Source organism: Nyctereutes procyonoides, unplaced genomic scaffold, assembly GCF_905146905.1.
Source record: "Nyctereutes procyonoides isolate TBG_1078 unplaced genomic scaffold, NYPRO_anot_genome, whole genome shotgun sequence".
In the NCBI taxonomy this organism is placed as follows: Eukaryota; Metazoa; Chordata; class Mammalia; order Carnivora; family Canidae; genus Nyctereutes; species Nyctereutes procyonoides.
In genome coordinates this window covers 15,399,562-15,414,108 of record NW_026575021.1, presented here as the reverse complement: position 1 = coordinate 15,414,108, position 14,547 = coordinate 15,399,562, and the positions used below count along the sequence as shown (strand labels likewise).

At 36.2% G+C, this 14,547-nt stretch overlaps 1 protein-coding gene across 7 annotated transcripts in view; it reads right to left on the bottom strand.

Annotated features, from left to right (window-relative positions):
* Nucleotides 1-14,547, bottom strand: part of ATP8A1 (ATPase phospholipid transporting 8A1) — a 223,531-nt gene that overhangs the window by 119,683 nt on the left and 89,301 nt on the right. For all 7 annotated transcript variants that reach the window (XM_055339524.1, XM_055339561.1, XM_055339517.1 and 4 more), the window contains 3 exons: nt 6,872-6,944; nt 4,490-4,595; nt 2,954-3,036 (listed from right to left, as the gene is read on the bottom strand). In XM_055339524.1, the coding sequence (XP_055195499.1) occupies nt 2,954-3,036; nt 4,490-4,595; nt 6,872-6,944 (262 nt within the window). The remainder of the gene's footprint in view (nt 1-2,953; nt 3,037-4,489; nt 4,596-6,871; nt 6,945-14,547) is intronic.

Sequence of the window (14,547 nt, the reverse complement as noted above, 5' to 3'; positions counted from 1 at the left end):
TAGATGCTGCTCTGTTCTCCTCAGTGGAAAATGAGAAACTTTGGGAAAGAACATCTGAAAGTTGATATTTAACTTTTGGTGAAGTACACTTTTCCCAAAACCAAAATCACTGCAGTGACAGTTTGAGACCATTTTATATATTCTGGTAAAAACTATAGTTCAAGTAAAGCCTTGTAAAATGTTTTGTAATTAAAAGCTTTGTTAAACATTTGTAAAATTTTTTTAAATGAAAATTTCAAAAAACTATTATTATTTCTCTCAGAGAAGTAATATAAGTTTGACTTTCATGAAACAAGAACAGGATACTATTAAAAAGAAATACTGAAAGAACAACAAAAGCCTTTCAAAACCAAAAATACAGAGTAGAAATAATAAAAAAAAAAGAAAGCTAAGACAAAGCTGATGAAAATTTCCAAAAAGCAGAGCCAAAAGGCAAAGATACAAAAAGCAGAAGTGAAAAGTTAAAGATTAGTTCAAAAATTCTAAAGAGAGACAGCAGGGCAAAGAGAGGGAAGGAAAATGGAATTATTCAAGAAAAATTTCCCAGAACTGAATTTTCCAAATGGAAATGGACCCACCAGGGCTCAGTACAGTGGGTTAAAAATATTCCCACTAAGGCACACTGTCATGAAAAACCCAAACTTTTGGGACAAAGAAGATCCTAGGACCTTCCAGAGTATGGGGCAGTGGGTAGGGCAAGTCACAAAGGATGTGGATCACAATAGCTTCTGATTTCTCAGGTATACTGGAAACCAGACAATAGTGGAAAAATAAAAATTTCTAAGGAAAATGATTTCAATCCTGTAATTCTATATTCATCCAGACTATCAATTACATATAACAGTAGGATGGAAAATGTTTAGACTCGAAAGGACTACAAACTAAATTACTCTCCATGTAAGAGTAAATCCACTCTGTGATAAAGAGTGGATTTCCCCCAAGTCCACTAACGGATGTATTTTAGTAAGAGTAAACTAAGAACAAGGCAGACATGGGATTCAGGAATGAAAGATCTAACACAGGAAAGAAGTAAAGAAAGTCCTCAGGGAGGTGATAAAGCAATCCCAGGATGATAACCATGAACAAAATGGTGACCCATCAGCCAGTGCATCTCAGAGCTGGAGATCAGGAGCGAGACCTACTTAGGGCTATCGTTACCATGTCCTCTGCTTCGGGAGGTACTTTTTAACCTAAAGAATCAAACGTGACACGTGTTCCATCCAAACAAGGTAGCTCACTAAGAAAGAAGGTTTGAGATTCAGGAAATAATCCCACACAGAAGAAAATCCAAAGGGATTCCAAGTATTGTAGAAGTATTAGAACTGGCATAGACCAAAAAGAATGGTGGACTTCTAGAGGCATGGGGGTGTCTCAAGGTAGGAACTGCCATCTGACTGCGACTGTACTTGTATGAGTGTACTAGGGAGATATGGGAACAATCACGAATAGGTAGAAAGAAAATTAGTCAATTGAAAAAAAAATAAGGGACTTCTTCTTTACTTCTTTAGGAAACAAAGGAAAAATTATTTTCAGGAAATAATTTATATCAGGATATATAAAATTAAAAAAAGGAAAAAAAAATCCTGAATACAAAAATGTTCAACTGTGAATATTGGTTTAGGCATAAAAAGCACTAAATAATGATTTTTTTTAAATGAGATGCAACTTATATACAAAAAGCACATAGACCTTAAATGTCTAATTTAGTGAAAACTGTGTCATTGACAGTAGAATGCTGGTGTGACCACTACCCCAATTGAGATGTAGAACATTCCCATCACCTCGTAAATTCCTTGTGCTCTCCTCCAATCTATCTCCTCCCTGACCCCGAGGCAATCACCACTCTGAATTTTATCCCCACATCATTCCTGTCTCATTTGGAGAGAGTATGCACTCCTTGGTGTCTAGCTTTTTCTGCTCCACATAATCCTCCTGAGGTTCATCCATGTTGTTGACGGATCAGTAATTCCTTCCTTTTTACCGTTTGGATATTTCATTGTATGTGTATATCACCATTTGCTGATTCCTTCTCTTATTGATGGATGTTTGGGTTGTTTCCAGTGTCTGGCTACTCTGGATAGAGCTGCTAAGAACATTCCATCAGGTATCTGTTTGTGGACAGAGACTTTCATGTCTTCTGGGAAACTATGAGTAGAATTGCTGGGTCAGCGGCATGTTTACCTGCGTTAGGGAGCTCTACGAGGTCTCCCAAAGGGCTCACGCCTTTGGAATGACTAACAACATACAGGTGTTCCACTAGCTCTGTATTCTCACTAACATTTGGTGCTGCCAATGTTTTTAATCTTGGCCATTTTGGTGGGTATATAGCATCTCACTGTGATTTTATTTTGCATTTCACTGATGACTAATGATTTTTTTTTAATGTGCTTAGTGGCCTTTCTTTTTTTATTTATTTTTAATTTATTTTTAATTTTTTATTGGTGTTCAATTTGCCAACATATAGCATAACACCCAGTGCTCATCCCGTCAAGTGCCCCCCTCAGTGCCCACCACCCAGTCACCCCCACCACCACTCACCTCCCCTTCCATCATATACCTTCTTCTGTGAAATGTTCATTTGAGTCTTTTGCCTATTTTAAAAATTATGTCTGAATATGTGTTTAACTAAAAGCTGTAATATTATTATAGTAAATATATACCAGGAAGGGATAGTGAGTCAAGAGAGATAAGTTCTCATTTAACATAACAGAACAGAAAGTCAGGAGTTATAGTCAAATGGAAGAATCAAAACATATTAATCACATGTTTCTGAAAATATGAGATTCATAAATGCCTGAAGAATAAAGAGATAAAAGAAAGTGGCTGCTTCTGGAGAAGGCAACTGGAGTAGGGAACCTCTACTTTCTTATCATCCTTTGATATTATTGTATCTTTGAAGTTATGCATATGTTATTATTTTGATGAAGAAGAGACTTAAAAATAAATAACTTACTGAATCTATAATCACCGAGTCCGGTGTTCTTCCAGTGAAAACAAAATTCAGTTGCTTGGCTGCTCTGACCAATGCTCCCTCATCTGTTTTAGGAAAACAGGTGAAAGCAAATACATGGTGAGATGAAAAAAATCATCCCTATTACAACCGAAATACATTACTATAATTTCTACTTAATTGTAAAAGAATTAAAATTCTGTTTATTCTGGCCCGTTACTGAAATCCATTTCTTTTAGAATTATATGATAATGCCAAAGGAACGAGTAGAGTCATTTTAAGGATCTGAGACATGTATGGCACTGGGAGTCCTATTTCACTGTTGGTCAACTCACCTAAGAAGGAAAATTTAAATGTCACCTTGGTTCAGAATATTCTCTAAAAAAACCTTTCTCAAAATAAATGCACAAGATTGTTTTACGTTTTATGCCTTTCCTCCTAAAACACTAAATGTAGAAAAATACTAATTGAGGACTCAATTTAGGTGGCTCAGTGGTTTGGCGCCTGCCTTTGGCCCAGGGTGCGATCCTGGGGTCCCGGGATCGAGTCCCGCGTCGGGCTCCCGGCATGGAGCCTGCTTCTCCCTCCTCCTGTGTCTCTGCCTCTCTCTCTCTCTATGTCTATCATAAATAAATCTTTAAAAAAATGGATATAAATGCACTAGGTTATAGACCTGAAACTAACATAGATAACACTGTGTGTCAACACTACTCATAAAAAAAAAAAAGCTTAGACAAGGAAAGAAAAGAAATGGATATATATGAATCGATGTTTATTTTATTATACATTAATTACTTTCATTGCCATATTGTATCAAACTTTCTTGTTGCTGAGGGTAGGGTGTGGGATTAGGAACATTCACATAGTGTCCATCCTAAGAATATAATATTTTTTCTGCTTCTTAGGAATTTAGTACATTCTGCAAGGTCACGGGTGCTGGTTTAGAATACAGTTAAAACATTTAAAGGTCTTTAAAGTATGTTCCTTCTTTCCTAAAATCTTGCAGTTATATTGACTGCCGAATTTTACACTGAAAATAGGTTTAAAATCAAGTTGAGACATTAAACATTGATAACCATGCTAATATGCATTTTATGGCATCCCTTTCAAATGGGTGAACTTTCTTCATCCAAAAAAAAAAATACACAAAAGTTCCTTGATTATCATTTCCAAAAGATGGAACAGATTATTATTATTTCCAAAAGAGGAAAGCAAAATTGTTATTTTCAAAGAAGAGAATAGATACTATATGTATAAAAAGGTACTTTATATTTGTGTGAATTTTCTCATTCAAATTTCTATGCAATTTATGTCATATGCCAAAAATATATAACCTTATACACATAAGGTTATATATTTTAACACATACATACTTAATTCTGAAAGCTAGGTTATTCTAATTGATAAACACATTGCTATTATCTAAAACATACAAGTTGGCTATTTTGCTTTTTCAAATTAAACTGATTTTTCTCTAGACAACCTCAAATTTCAGAATAATTCCCACTGTAAAACTACATTATAAATCCTTCCTTGTACCTGGAGATGCTGCTTGGTAAATAATCTTGTCGCCTTCTCGCTCTGGCACTGCTGTGTGACAAACTGCCATCATTGTAAGAAATTCACATATTATAGGTGCAGTTGGCTGTAAGAAATAAACACAATTCAACCCTTTCACTTAAACATTTTGACACTAATGACAGCAACATTACTTCATGTCTATTAAGACTGGCTGTTGAGCACTGAGGTGTGAGGTTATTGACAACAAAGAAGTCAACATCTATTATGAAGAAAATACATTTTTAACCAAAATCATTCGCTCTTACACTCTCTCTCACTCATTTTCCAAACATTTACACAAAACAACTTGGTGGTGTCAAATGAAAATAGCACAGTGATAAAAAGGCAGATAGGGTCAAACCCTGTCCTCAGAAAATAGGGGAGAAATTCTAAAATGCTCATTTACCTGGATCTAATTCCTGATTAGATTTAAACTTTTGGCATCTGTTCTTACTGGGGTTCCACCACTTTGTGTTGGGGTGATGACCTTAACCCGACATATGTCTTACTAAATAAAAAGAATTGGCTGAACAATTGTTGTGTACAATGGATTCTCAGAGACTGAGGAAGACATAGAAGTGGATCCTTTCTGCAAGGAGTTTATATAAGAAAAGAAGCCAGATTTTTAAAAAATTTATTTTGTAATTTTTTATTTATTTTTTTTTTTAGGTAGGCTCCATAACCAGTGTGGAGCCCAACACGGGGCTCAAACTCATGGCCCTGAGATCAAGAGACAGATGCCCAATGGACTGAGCCACCCAGGTGCCCCAGAAGGTGCAGACCTTTTAAATTAAATATCTTGCTGCTAATGAAGAGAAATATCAAATAAAAAGATTCTTCTATGATCTTGGCCAAAAAACAAAAACAAAAAACAAATGGGAGTGATTGGAAAGGCAAATCACAACGAAAAATCTGTTTTCAGGTTAGTACAGCGGAGAAAACAGACATGGCTCCCACAGTGTGAAGTGTAACTTGTGGGGATGAGAGAACGGACATAAATACACAAATATTTACACACAGTGTGAAAGGACTACAAGGGAGAGAATGTGCAAATACCATGTAACGTGATTTGGGCCAGTCTGCGGTTATTCTCAAGATAATGTGATACTTAAACTGAGGTTTTAGCTTCACGAGGAATTGAGCCAAGAGTTTTGCAATCAGATAAGACTGAGAAGATCCTACTGAAGGAAAGAATGAAGTGTGTTTGAGAAAACAAAAGCCAGTACGGGCGTGAGGAGAAGGAAAGGAAGAGAGACCCAGGCGAGGTTGGTGACTTGCCAGGGGCCAGACCACGTACCTCTGGAAGGTAGGCGGGAAGCCAGAGGAAGGTTTTAAACAGGGAAGCCATGGGATTTGATTTCCACGTCCATCATTTCAGTTGCCACGTACAACAAGAATCGGAGGGAAACAAAAGGGTACAAGGACACTGGCAAGTGTACTGGGACTTGTGCACTGGTGCAAGGATGCTGGCCGTCTGGACTAGGGGACGGAAAGTGAGAATGAAGTCAAGAAGACATTTAAGGTATATTCTAGAAGCCACTACTGACAAGGGCTTGGCCACCCTATGCAGCTGGAGATGGACGGAAGAAGAGGAATCCAAAGCAGCTCTTAAGTCCCTAGAAAGAGAATTAAAATAGGTGACGAAGCAACGTGACCCTGAAAACACAGAGGGGAAGAGGTGGTGTAGGTCTCGTGGGTCCTGAACCCCATATTCTATTAAAATCTCTTTTAAGAAGAAAGGCGACAAAAAAAAAAAAAAAAAAATACCTGTAGGGACACCTTGCTAGAGCTCCACCCAGGGGCACAGGTTAGTAAGACCACCGGTGCTGAAGAACCATGTTTTGAGGTAGTGAGTTCAAGTTCTGACAGAGCGAACTTGAAGTGATGATGAGAGCGGGCTCGAGGGCTTATCCTCCAGGAAGCCAAACCCTCTGATCCGATGGAATTTTACTAAGTGTCAAGTAACTTCATAGGTACAATGGTCACACTGGGTGGAAATTTCTGGAGTTCTTATTGTGTAGATTGGGCACTGGCCTATCATTTTGAGCAGGTGATTCATTTCTACAGATATTCTGAGATGGTAAGCAGTGAGCTGTTTCATACACACAGAATTCTATTGATTATTTAATATAAGACATTTTGAAAAGATAGAATACTGATTAACAAGATTTTCAACACTAAATTCCCAACAGCCATGAATTTGTGTGAGCCGAGTAAAAAAGATTAAACAAGAACAGATTTTGGTAAGTATTAAACATGATCACGAAACAAAAAGAAATATATAAACATGGAAGATAATTCACAAAGAGACTCACTAGCTTTCACTCATTAACAAAAAGATAATGGTTTTACGTTGCTTACATGATTATTTTGGAGGTTTTCCAGCAATGACGAATCACTAAACGTTTTTTCGTCTCCAAACTGTGAGCTCTGCCTGAAGGAGAAAATGGAGCAGACCTGGTTCATTTATACAAGCCATTGATCTATTTGCAACTTACTTCTTAAATAAATCATTATCCTTATTAAATAAATCATTTATTCTATTAAGCAAACGCTTAACAGATTAAATAAAATTTAGTCTGCATTTCTAGACAAGATACCATCAATTTCACAACCAAATCATACATTTTCAAGCATTCTGAAGTGGGATAGACTTCTGCAGGGTAATAAAAAATAGTATTTTATAGTTTGTTTTTCTGGAGTGGAATTACATTGTACCTATACGAAGCTTAAGAAAATTTTTGTAAAAAGTAAAAACACCACTAAATACCTAGAGGTCTATTCCTTCTACTTCCACAATTTCTTCAAGTTTTTAGATTTTGATTATAAAGCTACTATAAAAAAAAACAATATTGATTCTTTTACGTTACCCTATGAGAAATCTTTATTTGTAGTAACTAACATTACACGATTATCATATTCAATATAAAAATATGAGCAATAAGCTTTTAATATATTTCATCAACATCTAACACTAACAGATATCTGATACTATTTATGTAAATATCACATTTATTCTGTATATAAGGAGGACAAATCATAAATACGTTTGGGAGTTTTTGTGTCGGGGCTGTCTTCAGATGAGCAAACACTTCTGTGCTTCATAGGAAATAAATGGAGTCAGAGTTGCCTCTGTAGTCGGGCTATCATGAATCTTATGGCCATGCAATATAATATCAAAATGTCGAGATTAAAAGGAAGAACAAGGAGCATGTAAGTGGAAATGTCAAACCCAAAAGAGTGTATTTTGCAATGTTCAGTGAAAATATACACATTCAGGCTTTTGTGCATAGAAGAAAATTCTAGAATTCATTCGCCAAGGAAAAATAATGCATCCAATACTAAATAACTGTAACTGAAAGCTTTTCATCATGTGATTTACAGTTACAGAATTATCAATGCCAATGCACCAAATATCAAGAGCTTCATATTTTAAAGCTAGCAGTTCGAAAGGAAGGAGAAATCACTGATGAATAAAAGAACCTGAACTAACTAAACATACACGTTATCAATGAAATATATTTTTTCCATGAACCAAGAATGTTTATAAGGTACATCCTTATGCACATGTGGTAGTTTGATCTATGAATTCTGAAAATTATAATAAAGTACGTCTTCATTAGCATGTAGTAGTTTAGAATTCTCAAAACCACCCTAGGAAGCAGAATAAACACATTACTCTTCCTTTAGTTTTTTTTTTTCTTCCTTTAGTTTTAAAGATGGAGGGAAAAGTCCAAGAACTTTTAAGTGACTTATCAATGGGAACGCAAAAAGTTGGCATACATTTCTCCTCCAAATGCTATCATTTCTTAAAAATAGTTTATTACTGGGGCTCCATGAAGTCTCCCTATTATTAAAGTGTATTCATTAATGGTTCTTAGTTATACATTCCTACTTATTTGTTACATAAATTGAAATGTCAAGGAATAATCACAGTAACATCTTGCATGTGGAGGTCTATTTTCTTTCCAAAGAATTCCAGACTAAAAGCCTTTGCAAATCTGAAGATGTCTTATTAATCTCACCAGAAACCCTTTTATCTCATAAATCACAGTTACCATAATTGATACAACATTCAAGTGTATTTATAACAAATAACACTAGATATGCAATTTAAATCTTTACATGGACACATCCCACCCTCCATTTACCAATGAAGCTTCTACCACAAATAATGCTAAATAAGAACTCTTCACTCAGAAAGTAGCTTCTTTTCCAAGATCATAAAAACCATAAACAACTCATCTGCTAATCCACACAGCCTGGGTTAGATAACTCAGGCGTGGAGTTCTTACCACCCCTGTCTGAAATCTTACAAAAAAAATGTTCACTTTTAGTAAAAGTAAATAGATAAAATTAGGATGCTCATGTCATTTCAAAATAAGAACCAACTGCATTAAATAAAAGTGGTAATTTAAACTCAGTTGACAAAACGATGAATTTGCAAACTGCTCACAAAAACAAATGCAAGCCAACATCAACATTTTGTTGGATTTTCCCATAGAAATTTTCAAGTGGCACGATGCACACAGGAGACAAAGGAAATCATAGTATTTTGCAAGAAGGAATAAGAGAAGGAGGGTAACATTAAGGTGAGGAGAACAAGGAGCAGGTCACCCACAATGCCAAATAAATGGCAGCTTCTTGCAGGCTGATTTAAATAAGTATTTAAATTAATGTAAATAATTATTTACACTGTAAATAATTAGAAAAAAAATGAAGAATACCCATTGCAATAAAAATTAACATTTACAATGTGTATGGCTTAATCAGTATTACCTATTTTCATATATGACAATATGGACTATGAAATATTTTTAAATTCAAAATTCATGCCAAACAAAAGAATTGTTTGGGAAAAAATAGTTGGATTTATACTTTTCACCTTAAACCACATAAACTCCAGATGGACGAACAATTTAGTAAAAGTACTAACGATATGGGAAAAATGTTTAAATAACTTAAGAGTGGAAAAGGCCTATGTATCAAACATCATCCAGAAAGCAAGACAGATAAATCTGTAAACAACTGAAACATTTCTGCACAGCAAAAACTACCGTAAGCAAAATCAAAAGCCCAAACAAAAAAACTGGGAAAAACTGCTTCCAACTCATATCACGAAGGTTAGAACAAGGAGCCCACGAGGAAAGACCAGTGCCTTTAAATACAAACTCCAGTTTAGCCAATAATGAGAAAAATTAAAAGGATCAATTTGGCAGAAATAAAGTTTGACAACTCTGTGCTGTTGTTGTTATGGAAGGAGATAAATCATACCATTGGTGATTATGAAATTGGCATAACTAGTCCTAAAAAGAACAATTCTATCAAAAATTGTCCAAAAAGGATAATTTCTACCAAAACTTAAAATGCCACGTATCATCCCTTTGATCCAGTAATTCCGGTTCTAGGAATTTATACTAGCCATCTACCCAGTGCAAAATATCATACACACAAATTCATTCTTTGCAGCACAGTTTTATGAAGATTTATTTATTTGAGAGCTAGAGCTGGAGCTAGAGCGTGTGCGCACCTGCTTGATCAGGAGAGTGAGGGAGGGGCAGAGCGAGAGAACCCTGAAGCAGCCTCCCTGCTGAGCTCGGAGCCCATCCGGGGCTGGATCTCACCACCTATGAGGTCATGACTTGAGCCAAAACCAAGAGTCAGATGCTCCACTGACTGAGCCACCCAGGGGCCCCCACAGAACATTTTTTTTTTAATAGCAAAAGATTAGAAATAACTCAAGAACTTGAAGGATACTGCTTTAAAAATTTGTGGTACATCCACACGGGCAACACTATACCAAGAATAGGAAGCTCTTCAGCTGATCTTGGGCAGATCTCAAAGATGCACTGTCAAAAGAAAAGATGGTACAGAACAGGGCAGGCGGTATACAGTATATGCCTCACTTTCGTAAACATAGGAGAGAAAAAAAAATACACATATGTATATGTGTAGACCCGATCTGGAAGGAAACACCCGAAACTGTTGACATTGCCTGCCTCCAGGAGGAGAAATGGAGGGTTCCAAGACAGAGAAGGGAGATAAACTTCCTGACACCCTCTAAATAAGCAATGTTAATACCTTATGAACTTAAAAAAAATCAAATTTATTTTAAACATTTTATTTATTCATGAGAGACACACACAGAGAGAGAGGCAGAGACACAGGCAAAGGGAGAAGCAGGCTCCATGCAGGGAGCCCGACGTGGGACTCGATCCCAGGACCCCGGGGTCACACCCTGAGCCACAGGCAGGTGCTAAACTGCTGAGCCACCCCGGTGTCCCCAAAAAATCAAATTTAAATTAAAAATTAAACACAAACACAAAATCCATGCCAGCCACCTGAAATAGATACACAGCCGACACATGAACTGAATGCATGCATACACACACTACGCACACCACACAGGAAGATAAAGGTAGTGTGACTCTAAAGCACCATTTCTGGAAAGGATCTGCACCTCCCGCTTTTAAACGATGCTACTGGTTGCAAATCAAAATCCCTTAAAGGGAGATTTCATTTTTAGAAATGAGTTTGTTATTCAGAGTCATGTCCCACCAAGTCCGAGAATATAAATAAGTGATCATACTCAGTATTTTGGTCAGACGTTGGTTTTAACCACAGTAATGAGACCTGCCTCTCCTTGTGGCTCAAAGTACTTCTGAGGGCAATTACAAAAGAGGAATTCCAAAAACATTCTGCGAAATGGCTGCATCACCGAAATAAGTAAATGACCTGTCAACAGGACTACTTTGAAGACTAACACTAATTTGGATGTGTTAGGTCTCATTACTACACAGTCACACCTGGAAGGAGGTTTTCGTGAGCCTCCTGGCTGCTGCACAAAAAGTAAATATCACTCGTTCCATATGTAATTATAGACCAGAATGAAATGAGGAGATGAATAAGACCAGGAAATAGTAGCATCCACCGTTACTATGATAATCCCAACCACCACAGTGAAATGACTAAGCACGGAACGCATTAAGGAAACACTTTTGGAGAATAATCTCACTAGCACTAACTTAAACAAACACACCAGCGCAGTATGGAATCTATATTGAAGAGTCAAGAAAAATATATTATCTGGGATTTGCTTCAAAATAATGGTGAGGGAAAGGCATAGATGACACTAGTCCCGAGGGCACATTATTGAAGAGAGTGAATGAGTAATCGGCCTACTTTGGTTTATGCTTGAAATTTTCCACAGTAAACGTTACGAAAAGGAAAAATGGCCATGGAAATACATAGTCTTGAAAACAATCATATCTTAAGGGCTGCACAGATGCTGAGAATAAGCAGATCTTTTTTACAATGGTGGATTTTTAATAGAAAAGAATTAATCTGTAAGGTTGTACGTTAGCCTAGGGTACTTGGTAATAATATGAAGACCGTACCAATTTTGGAGTAAGTGGCTACTGGTTGGGGAATAACCTTATCTCTATAAACTATTTATACTAATATATTTGAGTAAAGCTACAGCCATCATCCAATTATCTTTAATGCCAAGAGTATGTTTGAAAATACTCTTGAGGGAGTATCATAGGTTTGCCTTCAAATTCCACTAAATGTAAAATAATCTGTACACATTTAAGTGTTAAATATTAAGTGTTTTTTAAATTTGACATTTTTGTGGTGAATATGGTTCAAGTGGGGCAGTAATAAATATATAGTATATATATACACACATATATATACAATATATAATATATATTATATTATATATACACACACATATATACTATATATATTATATATATATATATACACATACACGTTACAGGGTTTTTATGGAATTCAATGAACTTCACATTGAAATGTAAAGCTGCTGAAAGACAGGCATGAACTTTGATTTTGGATTTATACAGTCATCTATATTCTCTAGTTTATCCACAAAGGGCAGTAGCATGAAGATATGGTCAGATGCCTGGAGCATAGGATTCAGCTAGGATCACACTTTTTTTTTTTTTTTCCTGGATGGCACTTTTGATCTTGGTTTCCTTGGCAACATGAAATCCAATGGAGGAGGCTTTGGGGGAGATGCCAGATTTATGAATGTGCAACATTTCTGCTCCCTGCGCTAACTTTTCTCAAGTCAATTAAACTACCTGAAAAAAAAAAAAGAAAAAAAAAAACAACTGTACCTGATCTTGCTACCTTAATAAGAAAAGAAAAAAATGGACTGAAATGGTAAGGATACTTTATGCTCTGAAAGCATATATTCTTTAAAATTCTTTAAGGTTTGTAGGGTATAAAGTGACCAGCGCCCACTTTATAACCAGGCTGAGTGAGGTTTTAACTCTGGCTGGCTTCCATGTTTCCTGGTTGTGTAGTTGGGGGGGGGGGGGAGTTACTTATTAGCTTCTTTGCCTAAATTTCACCAACTTTAAGACGGTCATGTCAATCACAATTCTTCAAACATATCATGAGGATTGAGTAAGAGACATCAGGGCTAATACTCTCTGTGAGTATACAACGTCTAGACTGTTCTAAGCGCTTTAAAAACAACTCACTCAGGGCACCTGGGTGGTGCAGTTGGTTGAGCATCGGACTCTTGGGTTTGGCTCGGGTCACGATCTCGGGGTCATGGGGATTGCCCCACCCTGGGGTCTGTGCTAGTGTGGTCATGTGCTAGCTTGATTTTCTCTCTCCCTCTGCCCTCCCCTCACTGTGTGCTCATGCGCATGCACACACACTCTCTCCCAAAAAAATAAATTAGTCTAAATAAATAAATAAATAAATAAATAAATAAATAAATCAGAACTCAGTCGATCTTCACAACTTCCCTATGACGTCCACAGTCTACCAGATGAGGACAGGTAGGCAGAGAGATTAGGTCACTTTTTTCCCAGGGCACCGGTAGATCAGGATGTGAACGTGGGTGGTCAGCACCCCAGGTCTGCACCCTGGACCCCTGCAGAGCACCAGAGAGCAGCTCAGGGAGTGTCTGTTCCTTCATCTTTGCAGGCTGACAGGTGACTGATAGATGGGGCGTCTAAGAAGTATTTAGAGTAAAGCTCACTTTATTATAAAGGTGGTAAATGCCTTTCCTACTGTGTATTTTAAAAAATACTAATAATTAAGTGGAATCATATAATTTATTGAAAAATCTGGCATTTCTTATTTGGATTTATCTAGTTTAGAATATCAAATATCAAATTTTCCAAACAGGTGTTTTACAACAAGAATTTAACTGGATAATATAACATCCTCTCTTTCCAAGAGTGAAAAAAGTCATAAGATAACCTCTAACGAAAGTAGGATATTTTAAATGACCTGAGTAAACACACAACAATTTTTTTTCTTACATTTCCATCAACGAAAATATGGTCCTTCTCTTAGGAATAAATGAGTTCTCTTAGAAAATGTGTATTAATTCTATACTAGTAAATAAATTAATAGCATTACATTAACGTTACAGAAAATCAATGGAGGTAGCCAAAATTTCACTACCTTCTGAAAGAATTAAGTAAAAGGGAATAGCTACCACATTAAACTTGAATTATCCAACAGTAAGAAACTTTGGAATATTTTTAAATATGCTAAAAATTATTCAGTTGCATGTAGGTGTTGAAACTAGATGGAGCTCCAGGCAATGAGCTTAAATGTGATGACTCATTAGCTGCCTCTGTCATTATTATGGGTATGAAGTTTACTGCAAATTGTTACCAAATCTCCACTTTACTGAAGTAAAATTCAAGTTGAATATATTGAATGATGATATTGGACTTCCATGCACATTGGAAATGTAGCTAAATCCTACAACACATGTACAACCTGAAAATAAAAATATAACCACTTATGAAATCACATGTTCTACAATTACCAGCATTAAAAGAAACCTGTTTTCTGAAGCTTCATTGGCCACCAAATCATAATGAACTACAGAAATACCAAAATAAACTTATCTTGTTCTAAATGAAAATATAAATCCATGGAGGGGGGGATTTTAAGAGAAAACAAACAAAACCCCTCAAAAGTACAGAAATTAAAATGACAGAATGGCATCTTTAATAATTCTAAAATTAATTATATTC